Raw genomic sequence first — 26,652 nt, 5'->3', positions numbered from 1 at the left:
ACTCACAGACATCAGACTGAAAAGAGAAAATGAAATGCAGATTATTTCTATGTTAAAAAAGGTGTAGCTTGTGAGCCATGCCCAAGCCAAGTAGTAATTGTTTAGTAAGTATGGGAGCTGAGTAAAATCAGTTGAAGCTCATTTTCCTGACAATTTATATTTACAAAATGACGTTTTTGACATATTTTTATATACAATTTAGTTAGCTACCATAGCCCTATCATTAAGTACACTTTAATTGGCTTTTATTACCGGCAATTACGTATGCTTTTTAAAATTACTGTAAAAATGCCGTAAAATAAATTCAAGCATTCAAACATTCACACTAAGTGTTGATCAAATTTAAAAATAACACGTAATATATGTCTTCTTACATAATCCCAAGCTAAAATATTAGCTCAACATAGATATTTTTGCTCTTTCAATTTTGGTTACATTGGCATTATCACAGTGTAACTGCAATTTTCACTTTTCACAATTTGCACTTAATTTAAATTACATGAATTAGAGGTCATTCATACTGATAACATAGGGATTGTTTACCCAAAACTTAAAATGTTGTTATTATTTACCTTCTTTTCACTAGTTTCTTCTGTTAAATAAAATATATTTTGAAGAAACATGAAACCTGTAACTATTGACATTGATAGAATTGATAGTTTGATCTACTATGGAAGTCAATGGGTTACGCAACCCAGGCTCATTCTGAAAACATACCTCTATATACATACATTTCTGGAGACTGCAAAATATGTCTCAGGAGCTGTTTTTTTGCAGTTCGCGAATCCACTAAAGGGCCGCTTTGTATGCTTTTTGAGATCTCAAATTTCTCTTGCGAGTGCCATTTGTGCCTGCTGTTCTCGCTTAAATCCACCAGAGGCCGCTGTTGACTGACCGTTTGACTGACTGAATAACTGACTGACCGATCGACTGACACACCCTCCTCCTTCCCAAAACCCAACCAATTGTATTGATTGTCTTGCCCACCCATTTCCCTCAACTCAAGCAACAACTTTCAAAAGCAATCAATACAAAAGAAGAGCCCTCGCTTGATTTTTACCATGTTTTCAGATTTTACCACATTGCCACTCTGTTACTTACCTGTTTATTTAATTTTTGACTCCTGTTTTTTTTTTCCCCCAGTTTTCTGGAACTGTTTTTCACTGAACCCTGTTGTCATATTCAACTTCTCTCTGTGTCTCAAGTTCGCAGACGTGCATGGCAAGCTAACGGGAAAAACTGGTAATAACACTGGGAAAGCCATCCATATGGAGGTAGGCGGTCAGCTGGTAAGTGCGAAAAGGAACAGCGTCATACTGTCTCAAAGCGTTCATTTAAAAAAATTAATGTAGCCATATGTACCTCTGGCTACATAATTCGCAGTGTTCAGAAACTAATATAGGGCTATGTTAATAGAATGAGCCTATATGTTTACATGTGCAGAATTAAGATACTTATAAAGGTTTGGAACCACTTAATGATGAATAAATAGTTTTTTTCTCTATTTTTATGTCTATCCCTTTAAGAACCAAAGCTACTCAAAAGCCTTGGAGCCCTTCATCAAAGTCATTTACTGATTTTAAAATGAAAATGATCACGATTTCAACACCACTCTTCGTGCCTGGAAATTCAATGTGAACGATTCATTCATGTCTCACTCAGAAATACACATACTTTCATAATTTCTTCCATTCAAACATGTGCAGTGTGTGAAATGCTTCTGCACAAACATGTGGCACGTCACGCCACGGCTGCTGGCAGCACAATAAACAAATCAGCATATGAAAACAGCATAACGCGCTTCCTTTAGCCCTGCGTACTGTAGATTACAGTAAAAGCTCAGACACATGCTCAGAATCAGGAGGAGAAGCAGAAAATGAGAGCCGAGCTTTTCCTGGAAGCGCCCAAACTCATTGAGTTTTTTTTTTTATTTTCTGGTTTTGAGAGTGAATCATGGAAGGGATGGAGGGTAGGATGTTTTCTAGACTTCATCATGTCTTCACTGACAGCCTCTCTTGGCTTCTGGGTTGAGCCAAAGAGCAACAACTGTTTGCGAGCTGAAATTGAAAACATGCATCAGAACAGGATCTGATTGCGCCGTTTACTAACAAACTGTAGAGGAGAGTAGCACGACTGTGGTGTCAGAGAGTGCAGAAACTGTCACGAAAATCAAAAGCAGAGCATTTTGCTGAAATATCAACCTACTGTCAATCTCCTGAAAAATGACCTGCACTGGAGATGTTTGGGTCATTGAGTTTATTATTAGGGTGACCAGATTTCACAGAGTAGAATACACACTGTAAAAATGGCCGTGAATTCAATGGTAAAACACTGAAAATATACTACAGCTAAAAATCTGTAATCTGGATAAATGTAAGTGTTCGCAACATATACAGTAAATACCTGTAAATTCAGGGGCAGCATGGTGGCGTAGTGGGTAGCACAATCACCTCACAGCAAAAAGGTCGCTGGTTCAAGCTCAGGCTGTGTCAATTTTTAATATAATATGACGAGGCATGGCAACCGGGCTACACAGTAAAAAATGTAGGGTTCCACACAATTCATTCAGGTTGTCCCGACAGAAATCAATTAAGTTAACACAAATTTAAGTGGATTGAACAAAAAACAATTCATTCATTTTAGTCCCTTTATTAATCAGTGGTCGCCAAAGCGAAATGAATCGCCAACTTATCCAGCATATGTTTTACACAGCAGATGCCCTTCCAACTGCGACCCAGTACTGGGAAACATCCATACACACTCATTCACACCTACATACACTACGCCTAATTTAGCTTATTAATTTCACATTTCTTTGGAATCCACATGTCTTTGGATTGTGGGGGAAACCGGAACACCCAGAGGCAACCCATGCAAACACGGGGAGAACATGCCAACTGATCCAGCCGGGACTCGAACCAGCGACCTTCTTGCTGTGAGGTGACAGTTACGTGGATAGAACAATTAAGCAGTCACCAATAAAAAAAATAAAGCTCATAAAATTGTGTTAAGCTAATTTTACATAAGTAGTTTATACAAGCAGTGTTTTGAGTGTATTTTCATGGTAAAATGGACTATAGCAAATCAAAAGTTTTAGGAAAAGTAAAATACCGGATAATTTGTTTATATGTAATGGAAAACTAAAAATAGAGCCGAAATACGGGATTCTCCTAGGACAGATCACCATACTTGTTTCTTTCTTAATGCTGGAAAAGATATTTATTTAACTTCTATTAATATAGCACATCATCTCTTGGACACATTTACACAAAGATACGGATGACAAGAAGGTGATTGTGCCAAAAAAAGGGATATGATGTAGTTTGGCAGAACTCGTATGCTTTCTCCAGGCTTAGAAAATTGCCATAGTGATTCAGTTCAGTTGACGGACCGGGGAAACCGTCCACATTTCTCTCCCATGGCCTGCTGGCCTGCTGTGATTTATCTGTGATTGCTGAGACAGAAATAATCAGCTCATATCGCAGACAAACATTTTAAAGTGCCAGCATGAGAGAGATAATCATCGTTTCATACACTTTTTTGCTGCATTTTAGAGAAGACTTTATATCAACATGATCTAAAGACAGAGATGTGGAAGAAAGACACGCAAGCATTTTGTTTCAAGAATTGATACTTTTTTAACATGTAAGACTGATATATTGAACTAACTGGTCAGTTTCAATACCTTTGACCTTAGTTTATTAAGTACAAAATGCTGTCCCTGCATGCTTGATCAAAAAATACATTTGAAATATTATTTGTAAATAATTAAAAATGATGCATATTTGTATAATATATGTTAAAATGCTGTCTACAGTTTCATAAAATTCCTGCATATATGTATAATGCAGTATAATGGTTGGGTTGTTGTTGTTTGGATGAAATGTAATTAATATTTAACACACAAATTTATACATGAAATAAAATGCTTACATTATATAATGTATGATGTATCAATGATCAGCAGAATAATTTGACATTTTTGTAAATTATATATTATACATGCATTTATGTACATAAAATATTTCAAATATATTGTTCAATAGGACGACGCAGTGGCGCAGTAGGTTGTGCTGTCGCCTCAAAGCAAGAAGGCCGATGGTTCAAGCCTCGGATGGGTCAGTTGGCGCTTCTGTGTGGAGTTTGCATGTTCTCCCGGCATTCGCGTGGGTTTCCTCCGGGTGCTCCGATTTCCCTCGCAGTCCAAAAACATGCGGTACAAGTGAATTGGGTAGGCCAAATTGTCTGTAGTGTATGAGTGTGTATGGATGCTGGATAAGTTGGCGGTTCATTCCGCTGTGGCAACCCCAGATTAATAAAGGGACTAAGCCGAAAAGAAAATGAATGAATGAATATTATTCAATAAATTACTAAATGTATATGTAACTCACCAATTCTACTGCACACAACCAGTGATTTTTTGCATGGCAGTTGGTTGCTCTAACAAGGAGGCTAAACATCATGGCCTCTAGCATCTGTCGCTAGAGCACCTTTAGAGGTCAGAGTAGTGAGGTTTACCTGCATAGCACTTCGCTAGCTGGCCTCCAATACACTCATCCCCTTAAACCTCACTCTTATCCAGGAGGAGCGGCCACATCCAACACACCAGTCCTACTGCACCAAACCCGCTCTGAGTTGGGATCAAAACAGTGATTCTTTGCATGGGAGTCGATTACTTTAACAAGGAGGCTAAAGACCATGGTCTCTAGTGTCGCCAGAGCACCTTTTAAAGTCAGAGGAGTCAAATTTACCTGCATAGCACTTCACTAGCTGGCCTCAATTACACTCATCCCCTTAAACCTCACTCTTATCCCGGATGAGCCCCCAAATGTAACCCAACAGTCCTACTGCTTCCAACCCACTCTGAGCTGGGCTTGGATTATTTGCATGGGAGTCAGATGCTCTAACAAGAAGACTAAGACCTTGGCCTCTAGAATCTGTAATAGCACTTCGCTAGCTGACCTCAATTACACACACACACACATATATGTAAAAAAAAATATGAAGAACTATGTGACATTAAATTTTGTATTTTGATAAATATAAGTATTATTATTATTAGACAGACAGACAGACAGACAGACAGACAGACAGACAGACAGACAGACAGACAGAGACAGACAAACAGACAGACGGACGGATGGACGGACGGATGGATTGAAACAAAAACTGATACTGTGTTAAAAAACTTCATTTCTGACCAAGTACACACACACACCCACACACAGCAGCCACCCAATGCCAAAACATTTCAAAACCTGACAAGCAATCCAGGTCAAGAAACTAAGATGTTCTTTAAGAACATTGGAAAAAGGCTGGATAAACATGGTTAAGATTTCAGCACTCATGAAAACCCCACACAGTCACCGTCTGCAGCCAGGAAACAGGCCTCTGCGTATTTTCTTAGGCAGCTCTCGGCTCTCCCTCACCCACTTCTGTCTCTAAAACACACTCACACAGAACATCACACACTTCATCCAACTCTGTGTCACTACACCGTGATTGGCAAATTTATGACAATAAATGTTTGCCTGCTTTGGTCAGCTTAAGTGCTCTTGCGAACCCTATAATTACATGGTTGGAGAATATGTGATTTACACCGCCTTCGGTATCTATGGATCCCAGTAGTCAGTCTAGCATCTCTTGGAAAAAAAGATAAGCCGATTTGTGGTCAATGTGAATGAACTGCTGCCTCACAATGATGCTCAGGTTGTTATTTCCATAATATTATGATTTCTTTTGTTCAAATGCAGACTTCCAGGTCTCACTATATTAGTCATTTTGAAGCTCTTTGTACAGTTGGATCATGAATAGAAGCAGTCAGCCGATCTAACACTGAAAAGACCCCAGTAACAGATGAAGCCGTCGCAGGGGTGCCAACCAGATCATCATGCAATTACACTTATAATCTCTGATCTAAATAGAAAGCGCCGTTGCATTATGGGATGCCTTTGTTTGCTAGCTCTTTGATGTGATTGTTCGCTGTCCTCTGAGGTTATGCACACTTTTTTCACTCTCTCTCTCCCTACATATGTACTCTAACAAACCAGATCCAACATCAAACAAACAAAGCTAAACAATTCCATCCACAGTTTCCGATATTCCCTGGAAGCAGCAACTCTTTCACATTTGATCTGTAAGAAATTCCATCACAGCCTCAGAGAAAGCGAACAAACGCTTTTCTGTCGCCTTCTCATCTTATCGTCATCTGAATCTGTCCTCCTCCGCCTCTCACTTTCACTCCTTCTCTCTATCTCTCTCTCTTCTTCTTCCTCTTTGTCTGCATGCGAGCACACGCCAGGAAAAAAGTCGCACAACAGATTCTTCAAACAGTTGTTCTCCTTTATTGGGTTTGTAGTTTTGCTACAATTTGCTGTCAAAACTACACAGGTTATTCATGTTTTGGAGTAAAGATTGTGAAATCTTAGCAGTTCTTTTTATGTTTCTCCTAGTGACCCCTAAATGACACTTGCTACTCCCTTCTGTGAGGACTATTTCATGTCCCTGGAAATCCACAATGCTGGAAACCACAACAGAAGCTCAGTATCGACAACAAGGCTGGGGGTTTGAGGGTGAGAGAACTTTTTAGGTGAACTTTCCCTTTTCTTTGACTTCGTATTAAAGGCATTGTTCACCCATATGAAAATGCTCATTTGCTCAACCCCAGGCCATCTAAGATGCAAGTGATGTTTTTTTGTTTGTTTGTTTTTTGTATACAAAAAATAACAGTTTCCTTTCATTTGTGATTCATGGTATTTTCCATTTATTTAAGTTGTCAAATTACATATCGTTTTTCCACTTAAAAAAAAAATTGTGGATTGAAATGGTTTCATAGATGTTACGGGCTCTTAATAGAACCATTGATGGCAATAAGGAACCTTTGTTTTTAAGATGGTCAAGTGAGTTGAGTTGAGTTGAAAGTTGCATTGACATTTTACTAGTAAGAATGTTGATAATGAGCTGTGAGTACTTTTTTGTTGTTGTTTATTTTACAGGTTGATGAGGTTAATTGTGTTATAAAGTATTAATACACTGTAAAAATATCAGTAAATTGACAGTTTTCCGTACTTTGTGATTTATGGTTTTATTTTTTTATTATTATTTATTCTTTTGAATCACATTACAAGATCTTGATCTTTTTTCAGACAACTGTTAACAGTAAAACTTTGAAAAAGTGACTTTTAGGAACATTTTTATTAGTTTAAAGTGATATTTTGTCTGGGTTGGTGTTGTATTTTATGCTGCAAAAACCTTGTAATAAGCTGCCAGTACATCTTCTGTTATTTGTCTTCATGTCTTTCTTTCTTTTTTTGTTACATGTCTTTCTTTTCATGTTAAAAAGAAGCTGGTTGATGGAACATTTATGTCGATATTGGACTACAGTGATGTTATCTACAGAATTATTAACCCCCAGTTAAGTTTTTTCCCCAATTTTTGTTTAATGGATTTTCAACACATTTCTAAACATAATAGTTTTATAATTTCTAAAAACTGATTTATTTTATCTTTGCCATTGATAATACTTGACTAGATTTTTTCAAGACTTCTATACAGCTTAAAGTGACATTTGAAGGCTTAACTGGGTTAATTAGTTTAACTAGGCAGGTTAGGGTAATTAGGCAAGTTATTGTATAACAATCTTTTTTTTCTGTAGACTAATAAAAAAAATAGCTTAAAGGGGCTAAAAATTTTGACTTTAAAATGTTTTTTAAAAAATTTTAAAATTGCTTTTATTCTAGCCAAATTAAAACAAATAAGACTTTCTCCAGAAGAAAAAAAATATTATCAGACATACTGTGAAAATTTCATTGCTCTATCAAACATTGTTTGGGAAATATTTAATAAAGAAAAACTCAAAGGGGGGCTAATAATTCTGACTTCAACTGTATACTGCCCAATCTTGGCCAGGATGCTCTTGTAAAAGAGATTTTTAAGGTTATAATAATAATAATAATAATAATAATAATCATAATACTAATAATAATTTTACAGATTCATTTATTTAGATATTATTTATTATACAATATATTATTTCAAACTACTAAAATGTCAATAATAGTCACTTTGTTAAACTACAGAGTGGAATTTTCAACATCAAATGTAGACAGAGCAGAGATCAAAGTCCCATTATGAGATTCACAAACGCAAATAGACAAAAAACATAAATTATGGAAACTGTTAATTAACAGATATTTTTACAGTGTAAACCTGAATCACAAGATATGAGAAACTGGTAATTTTTACAGTATTAAACATTAAAAAGATATTACGTTGAAACCATGCCCTTTGGTGATTTATAAAATGTAAGTCAATGGCTACTAACACATTAGGAAAAAAAAAAACACATACAGGCCAATCTAAATTATTAAATTATTTACAAGCCTTTTACTTTTGAATTTTTACTGAATTCACATTTGCTTTACTGAAGATTTGTTTTGAATGGCCAGATGGTAAATAAATTAAAAAGCAAATAATTATTTTTATCCTTTACAAGAGCAGCACAATTTTTAACACACTTTTTTTCCTGTAATATAGAGAAGCACAGTTTTTATTTTATTTTACTTTTTTAAATCTGTGAAAGTATGTAAGTAAAATCTTATATTGCATACCATCCTCTAGGCTAAAAGATGGAACCATTTTGAAAGAAGTAAAAAAAACACAGTGATTGCTAGCCAGTTTTGAGGAAAACAAGAAACAGCGAGGTTACAAATTAGCCACACACTGTTGGAAACCAATTAAACAAACTAAATCCTTTTTGAATTTTGAGTGTAATGTTGTTTTAATAGAAAATATTGTTTAAAAGAAAATATATTATATTGCTAATAATGCAAATAAATGCATTGTATAATAATGGATAACAATGCAATTAATCCAAATGTGTTTATCTAATAGACAAATAAATAAACATGATGTGCTATGTAGAATTAAAAAACTGAGTTAAGTACTGAGGAGATATTCAAAGTAAACTGAACTTAAATTAGTTATGTGAAATCTGACTTTTTAAGCATGTGTTACAACTAATTCTATGTCTGTTACAACTTGCCCCACAGGGTAAATATAGTAACATTTTCACTCCTTGCACATTTGGCAATACTGCACAAAAAACATAGGTCCGCTGATCATACTTCCTGTGCTCATTTATAGGAGAGGCTTGTGTGTTATTGTTAAAATAAATATGATCAGTCTAACCCCATTACTTTGTTCATTATTTAGCCAAAACCAAAAAGTGTAACTTTCTGCCCTGCTCTCTCCTACTCTTGCGTTACCATGAGTAAGCAATAGAGGGCGCCGTTTTAAAAAATAAACAAGGTAAGCAGATATTTTTTTATATAACGAATACAGCCTGTAATGCCCTAAAATTAGCAAAATAATAACAATATTATTAAAGACATTTTTGTGTTGACTCGATCATGATTCATGAGCTCAATCCGGGGTGAGCTGTGTAATGTCAAAGCGTCAGTTCAGACCTCAGAAACACGAAAACACATGACATGCGGAACCTTGAGGTGAAAGACATTAGCCACTCCATCATAAAAAAAGCTTGACAGGATATGAGAGCCCAGACTGCTCTGTCAGCGTGTTTGTTTGCTTGAACGTCCAGTTGAAGGCTTCAGTCTGACGATGAGGTGAATGAATGCAGATACAGACTGTGACAGTGTGACCATATGTACTCCCTTTAGGAAAAACACACACATTCTTAAGCTTATGTGTCCCAAGGAATCTATTAAAGAAACAACCAGAACTTTAACTTTTAACTCATTTTTTTCACTATCCGAGTGTACAATCTGTGTGGTTGAAGTTGTGGAGTGGATCCAGAAATATTCCTCTACACACACACACCAGCCAAGAATGTGAAAATCACCCTCAGACATCGAGCTCTTGCTTGGGGGTGGTTTCAACAGGTAAATTCAACTGCAGGTGGTCAAAAGTTGGCAAGCCATTTTAACCTTTAATCTACAAAACACACTATTATATACTTTTCATGCAACTTATATTTCTATTATTTCTACTATCCACTTGTACTAATTATTAATCCACTCATGCTTATTCTTGATGTAATAATTTCATTACTAGTTCATATTTATTACAAATGCTTTCATTAAATCAGGGTTATACAATTAGTTAATCACGAGGGCCAGCTCATGAAAAGCATCCCAAATGAGGGGCCAGAGAGATATGACTTGCAATATGAGTGATGACACAACAGCATATAAGAGCCCATATGTTGTATTTTTGCTTCTTAAGACACCCACGTTGGCCTTTTCTACATTTAAATGTTAATATATTGTATTTTTGAAAATACATAATATCAGTGCATTGTACTTTTTTACAAACATATTTAAATGTTGAATTTCCAAGCACAATAAAAGCAGTGCATTGCTTCAGTAGGCTTCTTTTACATTCAGACACATTCATACTGTATGTTATGTTTTGGACTGCATAACAATTATGGATGCAACAATTATAGATTTTGGTTGTACGATTATAGTTTGAAGAATAATCATGGTTTCACAGTTATCACGTCTAATGTAAATTTAAGATTTATATTATTTATTCATTCATTTTCTTGTCGGCTTAGTCCCTTTATTAATCCGAGGTCGCCACAACGGAATGAACCGCCAACTTATCCAGGAAGTTTTTATGCAGCGGACGCCCTTCCAGCCGCAACCCATCTCTGGGAAACATCCACATACACACACATTCACACACACTCATACACTATGGACAATTTAGTTTACCCAATTTACCTGTACCGCATGTCTTTGGACTGTGGGGGAAACCGGAGCACCCGGAGGAAACCCAAGCGAACGCAGGGAGAACATTCAAACTCCACACAGAAAGGCCAACTGAGCCGAGGATCGAACCAGCGACCTTCTTGCTGTGAGGCAACAGCACTACTGCCTCACTATTGACGCACAACTCTCACCACTACAGTGTGAGATTTTTTCTAGTTGGTCCGCCTAGAAGGCATGAGTGCATCACTCCGTTTGCGCACGCATATTGGCATATATTATTACATTGTAAATAATGAGTTTGCTAGCAGAAAAGACGTGATATGTGAATGGCCCGCTGGTTAATCCAGTGTGCGTGCGTATTAGCCTTGGTATATAAGCTCACAACTTTAAACTAGCATAACTTTGTTTAGTTGCAGCAGCTTCGTTCTGTGCAATAGAAATGCGACATTGAGACGCCCATCCAATTAATTAACCATGACGAATTGAAATGAGGTTAATCGGCTAATTATTGCATCCCTAATAACGATATCGGTGCATTGTACAAAAGGCCTTTTCTACAAATACATCCAAATGTTTTCGGCTGCTCGCGCCACTCGCTTAATGTCGGGTGACTCATGTTCTGCACATCCTGTATTGAATGGTTGTACTTAACAGACGCACGTCACTTCATAACTATAGCAGCAGTTTTTTCGACTGAACTAAATTTAATTTTGATGTCTTGGTCACACTATTTGGAGGGCTGAAAATAATTACCTCAGGGGCCGGGTTTGGCCCGCAGGCCGCTAATTAAATAGTCCTGCGTTAGTTACTAGAACCTTTTCATTATAACTTAATACTAATAAAATTTAGTTAAATAGATATTTGTAAATATTTATTTGTTACTAGTGTATTTTTCAATATTGACATATTGATTATAATACTTCTACTGAATAAATAGCCATTTAATAATAACTACTATGCAGCTAATAAATAAGTACTCAATATACTGTGATAATGTATATGCAGTGTTAGAGCCGTACTTATTATGCAAATTTCAGAATATAATGTATGGTTACCATTATTTATTAATTGCATTTATATTGTTTGCAATAAAAAGAATGTTTATATTGTAACTGTATGCTTTAGTTTTGCCTTTTTATGGTTATTGATGACTGATTACAGTACGTCATATCCAGGTTGATGTAAAGAGAGAAAGAGACGTAGTGATACAGTTTTTGACCGCTGTTCCATATTGTATCATTGTATATATATAAAAGACTGTTTCGGCTTTGAAGAACAATAAATATAAGAAAATAAATGTATTTAACGACTTAGATGAGTTTGTCGTATCAGACTAGGTGCTATAAGGATAATATATTTCAAGCTTGGTTAATGGAGTGCCATTATATGCATGACATTAAAATCATGGGTGTGTCAAAATACTGTAAATGATTATTTATTATTTAAAATATCTCAATGACAAATCAATAGCAAAAATATCAAATGTGTAAAAAAAATAGGAAACAGAGTCTAATGAATAAATACTAGAATCTGTATTATGAATCTATACTATCAATCTAATATATATTTAATAAGTAGGCTACTAAAGTTTCATACATGAATTAGTAGTTAATGGAAAAGATACTGGTATTTAAACAATTGATACATGAAAAAAAAGGATACAAATGTCGCCTATAAATGTCAAAGTGGCTTGCCATACTGGTGATACATAGGACAAGTACAAAAGGAAAAGCCCTCAATAACAGAACACACACAATGAAAGAATGTAGGCCTAGATGTGGGCTCAAATTGACATTCACCGCGAGTCAAATAAACAGCGCACACGCTTAATGAGCCGTAGAATAACACAATTACAGCGGATTATCTATCATTCAGACGAAGTTCTTACTGTAACTATACGGCATGTGGGCGAAACGACGAGGAGGGGCGTTTTAGCGTTCATTACAGGACTGTAAGCAGATCTATAATTTAATCGTTAGTCAACACGAGATTGAAACGTGGTGCTTTAAAACCTACTGATACTGCACATCATCAAGGCCTGGTTGAGCAGGCTCGCATAAACAAATATAAGGCTGTAATCAGTGTGGTGCAATCACTGAGCCGACAGAAAATATACAGTAGGTAAGAGCAAGTATGCCCGCATTGGAGCCTCATACAAGACCTGTGGAGAGTCTGGAGAATGAGACGCAATGGAAACACAAAGGGGCTCTTGTGTCGACTCTTTCTGCTGTCACCAGCACAGCTCTATGTAGCCCTCGTTTTGAAGGATCCCTATGATTAATTGCCCACTACTTGACACTGTCACTCGGCCATCCACTCGGACAATAACACGGGTCACGGCACCAGAGCTGGCACTGCGAAAAAACGACAACTAGCTTTCAGCACCACCATTCATTTTCCAGCCGCACTGGCCGGAATGACACATCCCTAACGAGGCCTGGAATGAAAAACAAACTTAAAATATATTTTAACAGGCAATACTTCCTACAGTGTTTGGATTCATTAATCATAGCTACGCCTGCGATCAAGTACATGTCAATGCAGAAATGATCCGAGTCAACGGCCACCACGCATTACTGTCAAATAGACGTTGACAGTGATGGATTAAGGGAAAACTGTACAATATGTCAGAAACAAAACATTTAGACCTACAGTAAAAGACCAATGGCTATGCCATATAGAATGCTGCACTTGACGAAAATGTCAGATTGTCATGTATCATGGAAAATAATCAGCTGCAGAAACTGCTGTTGACAGCTTCTCTTAAAAAAACAAAATGTTTGCGTTTTCTACAAGATTGCAAATGTTACATAGTAATTTGCAATACCATATGAATAAAAAATAGATTTAATAGGCCTAAATATATCCAATTCGACCATAAATGTAAAACAAAGGGTTTTATGGAAGAATCTAAATTATTTAGTGACAATCTAAAAGGTTTTAAAAGATTCAAACGCCAAAATATTGTCAATCAATTTTAGGTTTAGTTCATGCTTATTGTAGTGGGTAATTTTTGTGAGCAACAGCTTATTAGCAATACATCAAGGGGCCTTGTAAGCAACATTTTCGTGGTATGAGGGAAAATCGTATGTCTGTACAGCCTAATAATAATAAAATAGGCCTACACTACACGTACTAACTGAAAAATAAACAGGCAAAAGAAACATCCCGTCAAATAAATCTAGAGATTTTTTATTGACGTGTAGCGTTATTAACAAAATGCAAAATGTCATAAATTAAATAAGCTAAAATTTTTTACATACATTAACAGCTTATTATACAGTATGTTACTAATAATAATAACAATAATATATTTAATATATATATATATATATATATATATATATATATATATATATATATATATATATATATATATATGTATGTATTTATTTATTTATGTGTGTGTGTGTGTGTATATATATATATATATATATATATATATATATATATATATATATATATATATATATATATATATATATATATATAGGCCTATATATAGCCTATGATCCATAAGCTGTTCGGTTACTAAAAAATGTTGCATGCTTCTATAGAAGAACCTGCTCTCCCCCTCTTCTTGTAAAACAAGCAGAGGGGGAAACATTCAAGGCGTTTCACGCTCTCTGCGCAGTTAAACTGGAAACTTGAGGGGCGCAGCGCAGTTTGTGCTCTCCACAGCTGGAGAGAGAGGGAGATAGTGAGACTGAGAGAGAGTTTGAGAGAGAGAGAGAGAGAGAGAGAGAGAGAGAGAGAGAGAGATCGCGAATCCCTTTGAAAGTCTAGGGCAGGAGAATGGCGAAGGGGCAGAATGCTTCCCTTTCGAGACTGCAAATGTGAGCCCATTATCATCACCGGCGGAAAACACTTTATCTGTGCCGTGAAAACCGGAGAAACTTGAAAACAACTGAGGGACCGGAGCTGAGGGCAGCGCGAGGTGTCCTGTGCCCTCTCGTCTCGAAATGAACTGTCAGTCGGGACTGCGATGGTTGGTAACTTTATGCGCTTTCTTTCAAGTGGGCTCTGCCCGGGACACGCACGAGAGCACGCGGCAATGTGACAAGCCCGTATCGGTGAGTTTCTCATGCACACTTTCTGAAGTTGCTTCGCGCGCACTTGCACGCTCCTCATGTCATCGAGACATGTAGTACATTATAAAATTTTACATTTGAAACTGATGCGTTGTTTATTTGCTGAAACTCTACTCCGCTGCTAATGGGTAATTTTTGTTAGGTTTTATTAAATGTCCCGCATGTCAAATGAGTCAAAATTATTATTGTTGGCTAATCCGTTTAAAGATTTAATTCAACGTGCCGTATTTACATGAAGAAAACAACATTAACTGTACAATCTCAGCCTATCAACATTTACTTAAAATATAATTGTATCTGCATTGAACATTATTTCACAACTATTTAATGCAATCGTTATTTTAACGTAAAACATGTAGCTAAGGTTGACAGGTATTGTATTATGTCAACAATACAATTGCATAATGGTAATAAATCCTAATGAATATATTAAAACATTTTAGAATGACATTAAAATTATAATTGCTATAGAAAAATAATTTTATAGAACAAATATTAGATTCATTGCATCTTAGTTAAATTGTGAGTTAACGGAATAACTATTTTAAAACAATTATTTTAGTGGCCTCCAGCCAACCGCTTGTCATTTCTTGTTATGTCCTCGCACAAATCTGGGACTGAAAAAATGATTTTTTTTTGCCAAGTGAAATACTGCTAAACCCTTGCCAGTGCAATGCCAGCTTATGTGTCAAAGGAAAAAGGGGGAACCCCACGGGTGAACAGACTTCAAATGCATTTATATCGAAAAAAAATCCCTGACCCCCGTAAACTGATCACATTTCAGTGAGACGAGAACTGTTAAAGTAGTTATCGAGCATATTTACTTCATTAAAAATTTGGCAAATGTGCGAGGCTGTTTAACGCAATTAACGTCTCGCTTTCATCTGAGCCATAGAGTTCGTGGAGGAGAGCACTCATCATAGCTCGAGGAAGAAAACATAAGATACGCTTTCCTTAAAATATGTAACATCCACTATCCTGCGTCTTAAAAGAGATTGGTTTGTCTTTCCCTCATTCGGTATATGTTTGCAACCGAAATGCGGCTTTGTTGAAATAATGCATTATGCACGCAAGGGTTCTGCCAATTTACCCTTTTATATGTTTTGACAATTAATGCTTATCTTTTCCTGAAGATTAATATCATTATTTGTCCCATTGTACAGGACATGACCTGTGCGTTCTTTATATAACTCATAATACGCGAGTACTGCGAGGCCTGTTTTTGGTTAAGAAATTACTCCATAAAACAGAGCCGAGGGTCTGCGAACGTGACCTTCTCATTCACAATATATTACTTCAGTATACAAGCTTCTCTCCAATAAAGCTGATCAGTTTTCCACAGGTGTCACATGCCATTTACATACTAAAATTGATGCCTGACCACCTTTAAAATATGAATAAATTATCGCTAATATCATGACCATTATTAGCTAAAGACATATATATATATAAAACTGAAAAATAGCCTACTTTATTAACGAATTAAACAATTATTGAAGTGCTTTCTTTGTTTCAGACACTTCTGAAAACATTTTTAGATCTATTTTATTATAATTAGGCGAAGTAACTTTCTAAAACCCTCAAATGCATGCACAGAAACCAGTTGTTATTTTCAGGAACGTTTTCCTGTAAAACAAAACAGTCAACTTTATCAAATTAAATGAGTGCAATTAACTCAAAATTGACTGAAAGTTAGTTCTACTCAATTGAAAAGAGGTTTGAACTCAGTGTTGAAGGTATTGAGTTAATTAAACACCTCATTACTTCAACTTAAATTGAGTAAGTTCACGATACTCATATAGATTTGTTTTTTAACTCAAATGGTTTGTAAACTTATTAACTTGTTGGGTTTTACAGTACTCAGTTGGTTTGAGTTCTCTTCATTTATCGGGTTTACTTAATTCACAGCACTCATTAGGGTTAGTTTTTAAACTTAAATGGTTTGTTGCAATTGATTTCCTCAAATGGTTTGAGTTACTTTAACTTACAGGGTTTTACAGTGTACAAACATGATTTGAGCTAGGGAGTTAATTTAATTTACATAATTGGGTGTAAAGAAACATGCATTTTCACTAGCTTTCTATTAATTATTCACCACCCCAAAATATTAAAATGACTTTTGAGTACATCTCTCACAAATCTACCTTTTAAAATCAGATTTTTAATGCTATAAAATATTATATTTGTGCATATACATTAGATTAATCAGTACTGAAGCCAAATTTGAAGCCAAACTAAAACTAGTACACCCAAATATCTATGCTATAAAAAAATATTAAATGCAAATAAAAATAAAAAATAAATAAAGAAAAGCAAAAAAAAAGTTTTTAAATTTAGTTGAAATTTTGTAGGTTGTATTTTTCTTTTGCTTCAATTTAATTGTATTATCTTTTAATTTCTAAATATGTTTGGTGAACAAAATATTATTTTAATAAATATGTCGGTTTAATAAATCTGTTTTGTTTAAATGCACCAAAACACATTGCCTATATTCACTGAGAAATGGATAAAAATCTTCATTTTCAAAATGGGGTGTACCCAATTATGCTGAGGACTGTATAAACAGTCAAACATCAATTGCACCTCTTTCCGGTCTCATTAACATCATCTCTGACTAGTGGTTAATAAACTCTGAACAACTCTTTCCCGATACGAGGTAGTTGAACAATTCATTAAATTTAAAGATTGAGTGTTTAGAAGTAAGTTGTTCATTGAAGGTTACATTTTACAAGGGCACAGCTATCGACAGCCTCAGCAACTATAAATGCTTGAGAGTTTCGGAGGGTGCAAAACACCAGAGGTTTGCAGCTCTGCGGAGTGTAAAGGCCCTTTTTACGAGGAGAGGCACACTGTAAACTAAGAACCCCAGTTAAACATTTCCACCACTGATTTAATAAGCCAGCTCTATCAGTGGACTGGCATGAACCGGCTCCTCTGTCATACAGCTACTATATGCTGCTTTTATTTCCCTTGGACTGTGAACAAGCAAAAAAGTCAATGCAAATATTAAAGTGGGATGCAGAATAGTTTGAGATCAGTGCAATTAATCAGTGATTATTAAGGCAGTTTAAACATTTATTTTCAAAACAAAATCAGAAAGAAGTACTTTACTCACCCCAGATAGGTGCATTTTAAAACATTAAAAGCACACATTAAAGTGTACTGTAGTAGTAAGTAGCATATGCAAGTTTCTTTTATAAAAAATGAAAGTCCACTGTTAGATTTTGTCCCAAAACGTCTTTTCTTGTAAAGAAGACATTAATTATGTAGCCTAAAGTTTATTTTAGTTTTTACCCTTTTGCAATGGTCTGCATATAGTGCGTGTAATATGAGTTGCATGATCAGAACAGTACGTGTGTACTGTACTATGTTTGTTCACACATGCGTGCTTAATTTGTCTGCAAGGTGTCAACACTAAATCTGTTGTTTCACACTTGGAAAATAAACAGAGAGAACAACAACCACACATTACTGAATATGACATATTTTGTGACAAACACTACATGAGCCAAGTGCTATAGTATTTCCAAATGAATACTCTGATGACCTGCTACTTCCATTGAGATGAAGTGTGCATTTAATGAACACTTTACCACGAGGCTATGTGAGAGGATTTATAAATCAATGGTCAAATGCATGCCATTCAAAATATTGGTACAGATGGTAAAGATTGGTACAGATGACCAATATTGGGCATGGGCTGGTATAAGATTCTGACGGTATGATAACCATGGATAAAAATATCAGTTTCACGATATTGTGATTACTGCTCTGATATAAGCTCTTTTTAAATGTCTTAGTAAAAACAAAAACTTTTTCGCCCTTTGAACACAATATATTTTATTTTGAGAAACATTTAAAATATGGCGGAGCAGTAAACATGTCAGGCTTCTGCCGTCTTCCTTTGTTTCAAAAACACAGATTTCTTTACAATTTAAAAGGGCATCTTTGGATATCTTTACTGCTGCAGACACTGTTGTCATAAAAAAATGTAAATAAAAAAATCTTACACATACTTTAGAAACAGTATAGGAGGACATTTTGGTGGTTTTAAAACCTTGACTTTTCCAAAGTGCGGTATACCTTGGAATCGGTTATCATCCCGTGCCTAAGTACAGTATCACAAGACATGCATGTTTAGCAAATTAGTGTTTACTGCATACAGTTGTAATCGTTCCTAGTGCCTGTAAATTACCCACTACAAGCCCCCCATTTGTGCTGGACTAGACTCACCTCTGATGTAGAAGCTAATTTAATTCAGCAAATTGTGTTCCTAGAACTAAAATCATTCCCAGTTCCTGTGGTGTACTATCCCCAAGAATTCTCAAAACGTTTCCTTGGTGCAAAATCCCCTACAGAAAGTATACAATTTTAGATGCTCTACATGGGTGAGGGGGTTACAGGATTTCTGCAGCACTCAAGTTTATCTGTATAGCACTTTTTACCACAATTGTTTTCAAAGCAGTTTTACAAAAAGTGCACATTGTTGCATTATATTCAAATGAAGAAAAGTTAAGGTTACTGTAAAAAGTGATTAATTACTTAAAGCGAGTGAACAATTGCAAATTATTACAAATTATCACAAAGATAATACAAGTAAACCCATTTTAACTTGAAACTGTTGAGCAAACTTGTTTTTATAATTGCTAAATTAACTCCCTTTTTAAAGTCAACTAATCCCTTTTATAGTGTCAGACTATAGTACGTCTGCTTTGAAATGATTACTGTATTATTACAATATTACATATTTGGTGCTTCATTAAGTTTATAAAATCTACAATTTGATACATTCAATTTGATACATTTTTACAATACATTGAATTTGAAAAAAAGTGATTCGCTTACTTTTATTTAAAAGTTCAATTAGCTTGAGTATAAAAATGAAGTCAACTTAACAGTTCAAAGTTACAATGGGTTTACTTACAATATTTTTGTAAAGTCAGCTTGTTGCTTTTAAGGCAATTGGTTTACTCGTCTTAAGTAACTAAGTACCATAACTACACTGTAAAACCCAAAAGGTCAAGGTAACTCAAACCCTTTGAGGAAACCGATTGCAACAAACAATTTAAGTGCAAAACTCTTCAAATGAGTAGAATTAACTTTCTGTAAATGTTGAGTTAATTACACTCATTTTATTTGATAAAGTTGACTGTTGTGTTTTACAGTGTATGTGTTACTAATACATTTATTTACCTAGTAACTAATAGCTTTTAGTTTAACAGCACTGTTTTAAACAAGTACAAATATATTTTTATCACTCACAACTTTTGGAGAAAAAAAATCCAGAAACTGTATCTGTCTTTCATGTGTGTTGAGCTCCTACATTCATACTTTGAAATGCTGTGCATCCTTTGAAGCATACTTTGAGGTTAATGTTTTTCTTCTGTCCTTTGGACCCTGATATATTTTCTTCTTCCTTTTTTCCTTATAAAGCAGAAAGACATGAACTCCTTCCTGTGGACCGTGAAGCGGCCTCGTCCTTTTCCACCGTCGTATCTGTTTGGCACAATCCACGTCCCGTACACTCGAGTGTGGGACTATATCCCAGAGAGCTCAAAACGTGCCTTTCAGACCAGCAACAGTGTATTCTTTGAACTGGATCTCACAGATCCTTTAACCATCTCCAAACTCACCAGCTGCCAGCTTCTGCCCAATGGAGAAAACCTCCAGACGCTACTGCCACGGGATCTCTACCGCCGCCTCAAGCGCCACCTGGACTACGTCAAACACATGATGCCCTTCTGGATGACAGCAGACCAGCGCGGCCGAGGACTTTATGCCGACTACCTCTTCAACGCCATTGCGGGGAACTGGGAACGCAAGAGGCCTGTATGGGTGATGCTAATGGTGAACTCGCTGACGGAAGCAGACGTCCGGTCACGGGGAACCCCCGTGCTCGACCTGTTCTTGGCACAGGAGGCAGAGCGTCTCGGGAAGCAGACAGGTGCTGTGGAGAGGGTGGAGGAACAGTGCCATCCCCTGAATGGACTGAACTTCTCACAGGTCAGTGAGCAGGCAACCAGACAGAGAGTTCTGTGTGTGCGTTTTGGCAAGAGTGCATGGGAGATCCCGTGATTAAAAAGGTGTTGTGATGAATTAAGCAATTACGAACATCCACCGACAAACCAGAGCAGGGAGGAAATGAGACGAAAGTCTGAAGCCACCAAACTTAAATCAGAAGGGGAGGCAGAGCAGCTGTCAGGTTGATAGATTGGTGTGGAAATCAATGCTGAATCAAATTTATGAGGTATAGAGGGAGGAAAGAGAATGACTGTCTGCCTGTGGGGTCGCGCTGTCATCTGACACGTCTTGATTATCCTACTGCTGGCTGTTGAATGTAACATTAGAGTGAAAGATGAACAAACTAACCTAATTGCTTGATGATATGCAGGTGGCGAGTATCCAGCTTTTATTTCGCCACTGAAAAAGGAATGGGGCAGAGATATGTATAGAGCAGAGAAGCTATATTTAACAGGCGGGGAGAGTTTTTGTTCCTTGGGTGTCACACATACACTATACTGTGTTGTTTATATATATAGAGAGTGTCCTTAAACTATTGAACAACACTTATTTTTGTCCTAGGACAATTTAGAAAAACATTTTTGATTCACTTCGAATGTTGTACTGTATACATGCATATCAGGGGTGCCCAAACATTTTAGTATAAAGGGCCAAAACAAAATATCATCGAATACTGTGGGCCAAAGATAAATATACTAAACTATATTACATTTAAGTTGCTAATAAAGTCCTAATTTATTTCATAATATTTTTAAATAAACAATACAATTATAACTTACTGCAAGAAAACAATCACATTTTTAACACAGTTCAACAGTTCAATGCTGAATACACTGGTCACGCAGAATCTGCCTCTGACTTGTTTTTCTAAAAAAGGCTCTGTATTGTCAGGTGACAGACAGGCTTTACATTTAAACAGAATCTGATTAATTTACAGCATTTAATTGAAAAATTTAATTTTAATATAGCTTTTAACCATAAAACAAGCAAACAAACAAACAAAAGGTTGAAAATCTTGAATCCATCCCCATTATTCTCAGATCGGATGGCGGGCCAAATGAAAGGTTACCATGGGCCAACTTTGGCCCGCGGGCCCTAGTTTGGGCTATTCTATACTCTATACTCTAGTTTTGGCTATTCTATATGCTATACTTTGTTAAACGTTTTAATGCCAAAATAATGCATGTAATTAAGGATAAAAACAGTTACAAGCATCAAAACAATAAAACAAAGATAAAAAAAAACAAAATCGTTAGTCCAAGGCACTTGAAAAGTAAATAAAAAATTAAAAAGCCTTTATTATCATGGCTATTATTAGTGCTTTAAAAAAACATGTTAATAAAGGCTTTTAAATTTTTACATTTACTTTTCAAGTGCCTTGGACTTATATATTATTGTGTAAAATATATTATTATTACCATACATTCTATCATTAGTTACAGAAAATGTTTATCAGATTAATCATTTATGAACCAAAAGATCTTGTTAGGCTTTTTTTAGAACAAGAATAGTTTCTAGATAACTGTGCACAACATCTATTTGTTTATGCAGTATATTTTATGCATATAAGTAGCTATATACAGTGCTCAGCATAAATTATTACATTCCATTTTGAAAATGAATATTTTTATCTATGTCTCAGTAAATATGGGTAATATATATTGGTGCATTTGAACAAAACAGATTTATTAAACAGATATATTTATTAAAATTATATTTTATTCAGAGAACAACTTTAAAAATGGAAAGATAATACATATAAATACATGTAAAATATTGCAAAAAATATTACAGACTACGACATTTTTTGTTTCTCGGTTTTTTATCTTTTTGAAAAATTGTATTTATCATGTTTCCTTAACATATGAATTTGAGCTACTCATTTTTTAAACAATATTGTAAGTTATTTTGTTCATTAGCTCTATATTTGGCTTCAGTACTGACTAAACCATGGGTGCCCATATGAAGTTTTTTTTGTATGAAGGGCCAAAAACCAAATATCATTGAGAGCTGTGGGCTTAAGATGAATATACCAAAACATTTTACATTAAAGTTGCCATGGGTTTAAAAATAAACAGAAACGTCATGTTGAACTGTATTAATGCAGTATAACTTTTTAAAGTATACAGTGAACTTCAATTCTGAAAACACTGGTCAACCAGAATCTGGTTTAGCCTTGATTTGCTCACCAAAGTCTCTGCATTGTCCTTGATCCGCCGGGTGAAAGTATGTACATTTTAAACTAAATTACAGCATTTAAATTAAAACATTTGATTTCAGTCAGCTATTTTTGAAGCTTAACAATAAAACAAACAAATAAAAGATTATATTAAATTAGAAATGGCATGGCGGGCCAAATCAAAGGTTTCCATGGGCCAACTAAACAAATGTATATGCACAAATATAATATCATAAATCATCCTATAGAAAATACTAATTTAATTGAGAGATTTGTGGGGGTGTACTCAAATATGTTGATGTCAATAAATGTGTTACAGTGAATGACATTATTCCAACCATATTTTGATGCTTTATTTTTACAAAATTTATTTGAAACATGCATTTACCATGTATATAAAATCCCTTTTGCAAATTCCCCTCTTTGATAGATATAAAAACCAAATACTTTTATATTGCTAAGAAATAAATGCTTTGAAAATGTAATGCTGGTTTTAAAAGTCCTTAACACAATGATGCTTGGCTAACAGCATCTCTATATGTCCTCAGACACACCACACCGCTTACCACCACTAAACCTGCATCACACAACACAGACATGAAAGCTCACATTGCAACTAAATCTGTGTGTCGGGGCCCCCGTGTGACAGGCAACAGGGCTCCTGTGCTAATTTGAGAGGGTACAGGGGCAGCGAAGCCTCTCCACTTTCATCAGCACCTCCTAACTATGCTGTCAAAAAAGAACATGCCTTCAGGGCTCGCCAGCTAGTGGGGGAATCGTGGGAAACGTGGACCCGGCATCAGCGACGACTCTTTCGTCCTGAATCTGAGAGAGGTTAAAACACCACTCTCATTCCCAGACCCTTTTAAATGAATGCAGCAGCGAAATAATGTATTCAGACAGAATCGGTTTTAGATACAACTACAGCTTGCATAATTATTGTAGGAGTCTATGTGTATTGTAATTTATGATTTATGAGTTTATTTTTCACCGAATTGCGTTCGTACGCTAAATGTCACCAAAATGGGCAGAACAGATGGAGCTAGACACTGCAATAGGAACTGTTACAAAGTGCTCTTAATGACTGCAGAAGTCTCTGCTTTAGATTCTGGCCGAGGCTCAGCCAGCGATCCATTTTAATCACAGAGCTAATCAGCAAGCGTTTGAACATCTGAATTTCCTACAGCTTTCCGCCCAAAAATAGTCCCAGAAAAAGAAAAGAGCATGAAATGAAAATGACAGGCAAATGATTATGCTGTATTAGAATCTGAGGGATAATTTGAGCGCCGTGCTGGACTGGAAGGCTTGAGCAGGAGTGAGGTCAGACGGCAAGATCATGCGTGGAGGCTAGAAGGAAGGGTTTGGATGATGTGTAGGCTGTGGTGTCGCTGCGAGGCTTAATCTGAAACATGAGCCGCCGGATTGTGGGAGATCAGAGTTGGGAACGCTTCCAAAAGCCGCTAGCCGGCATATTAATCGTTCCCAATAAAAGTAACTGCCTACGATATCCTCGCCGTGCTCTTATTCTTGTGGCTTTGTGATGTGAGTCATCAGTCTCTATGCTGGTTTGTTGTCAACCGCCTGGCCTTTAGCTTAGGGTAAAGCAGTTAGCCTGACCTTTTTTTGCTGGGAACCGTTGCCAAGAGCTCAGGAAGTGCTTTGAGCTCGGAAGGTGCTACAGAAAAGCAGGTCGCATCACAATGCTGATGTGGTTCCTCGGGGGATAATGGGGTGTGATGCCTGGAGGATAGAGCGGTTTGCTGGGCCTGGCACACATCCATGTCTGACTCTCGGATGGAGTGCAGGGGGAAGTCGAAGAGCACTGGGGAGGGTTTGGCTTTCTGCTTGAACCAGGAGTGGTGAGTTTCAAAGGCCGGACTGAGTGCATGGTTCATATCTATCTCTGCAAATGTGGATGAACATAGACAGCTGGGCATGACAACAGGCAACAGACACTTGCTTAAGGCTCAAAGCATGCAGAATACACCAAAGCGATAAAACAACTCTTTAAAAAAAATTGAGGTTCATGGGTGGGGGTTTGTAGTGATGCCATGGAAGAGTTATTTTGAACTCCTCAAAGAATATAAAGAATTTTTAAGGATTCGTCATGGAATTACCAATATTAATTGCAATCAAACAAGAATATGTATTTATTATTTATTTATTTATTTTATTATCATTTACATAAACCTCTCCATTTACCTGTCAGCCTTGCACTGCAATACACACATATCTTTAAATTTAAAGGATTAAAATGATACAAAAATATAATAATAAATATTATTATTTTATACATAAATATAAAATCCACTACCTTCGTCATTCTGGGGGGCTTTTTTCAGTTTATTCATGACAATTTGCATAATGTTATCATCATTAGCAGTATTATTTATTATATGCATATTTATATTTGTTTAAACAAAAACTAGTTTAGATTTGTCCACCTTTCTGGTTTTGGAGACATATGCATTACCATATGGGGCATAAGAATAGGACGTGTGTTTGGATATAATTCAGTTTTCTGACCACATTTCGTTATTATTGCTCATTTATTAGTTTGCTGGAAATTAGAACTGAATTTAGAAATAGTTTTGTATTAGTTTATAGTTTAGAATTGTCTTCAGTAAAGTGCGTTCAACACTGTTACCTTACACCATATAAGTAAAGGAGTAAAGCGTAAAAGTAAAAGTAAACAGAAAGTACACTTACAAAGTCGCCATGTAAATAGCAAATTCACCATGGCACAAAGCAACTGACTTTTAAAGAGAATGAGAGACGAGACTGATTGGTTTAAGGCACATTATGCTCAAAACACACCCATAATTCAATAAGAGAATAAGCACAACAATGTTAGACCATGCGCTGGGGCGCAGAGCGTATTTTTTTGTCCTTAGGATATGCTCTTAATGCTTTTTTGTGCAACGTGCATTAGATTTTGTGCCTAGATTATTAAATTAAAAATGTTTAAAATTTACTGTATATATTGGTCTTTATTGAGATGGAAAATGAAGATGGAGAGGGAGAGAGGGGAGAAATGATTGGAAAAGGTTTGCAAGCCAGGACCTGAACTACGGACACCCAAAGTGGTTCTTGTCAGTGCACTGCCCATGAAGCTATCGGTGCCAACAAAATAGTTTATTTTTATTATAATTAATTTAACTTTTTATTTAGATTACATCATGCACAATGCTTTGCAGTACTCTATTTTTTTAAAGCCACTTGCTGTTTTGTCTAGTTTACAGTCACTTCTTTGCTTCTAATTCACATTATAGCTGTTTGGCTTGTTTCATGATCGTTGATGGTTAAAAAAATTGGGACAGCCACTAACAATGCAATCTATAGCATAAGCTGTTCTTCTTCTTGTGAGAAAAGCTCCCATAATGCATCACTGGCCTGAATGCCTCATTGCCATGCTAAGGCAATGTATGAATGTGTTTATTTATTTACCTTGAGGCCGCTTTGTAGCTAGCATTTGAAAATTAGAGGTGGCGTCAAAAATGCACAAGAAATATGCCATGAGGTTAAAGGTCACAGTCTTGCTGACTATGAAGATGACCTCATGGATACTAGAGTCTCAGTGTGAGACTGGCCTGCAAAGAAGGAAAGTCACAAAGCTATTTTAGGC

The 26,652-nt window shown here is 36.0% G+C and overlaps 1 protein-coding gene and 1 long non-coding RNA gene across 6 annotated transcripts in view; one reads left to right on the top strand and one right to left on the bottom strand.

Annotated features, from left to right (window-relative positions):
- si:ch211-120j21.2 overlaps positions 1-26,652 on the bottom strand; it is a 238,426-nt gene that overhangs the window by 58,831 nt on the left and 152,943 nt on the right. The window contains exon 8 of one of the 4 annotated variants that reach the window (XR_015497809.1): positions 22,556-24,930. The exons of the other annotated variants lie outside the window; for them this stretch is intronic. This is a non-coding gene — a long non-coding RNA (si:ch211-120j21.2). Of the gene's footprint in view, positions 1-22,555; positions 24,931-26,652 lie in introns of those variants that run through there. 4 annotated transcript variants of the gene reach the window in all.
- Positions 14,513-26,652, top strand: part of trabd2b (TraB domain containing 2B) — a 102,306-nt gene continuing 90,166 nt past the window's right edge. The window contains exons 1-2 of one of the 2 annotated variants that reach the window (XM_087263662.1): positions 14,513-14,809; positions 20,264-20,830. In XM_087263662.1, the coding sequence (XP_087119788.1) occupies positions 14,699-14,809; positions 20,264-20,830 (678 nt within the window). In that variant the 5' untranslated portion in view covers positions 14,513-14,698. Of the gene's footprint in view, positions 14,810-20,260; positions 20,831-26,652 lie in introns of both variants that reach the window. The other variant, NM_001270477.1, reaches the window with a different exon arrangement.

The sequence above is a fragment of the Danio rerio genome, chromosome 8, assembly GCF_052040795.2.
Source record: "Danio rerio strain M-AB ecotype USA chromosome 8, GRCz13ab, whole genome shotgun sequence".
In the NCBI taxonomy this organism is placed as follows: domain Eukaryota; kingdom Metazoa; phylum Chordata; class Actinopteri; order Cypriniformes; family Danionidae; genus Danio; species Danio rerio.
The sequence above is the reverse complement of the archived record's forward strand: the minus strand, read 5'-3'. Positions and strand labels throughout refer to the sequence as shown.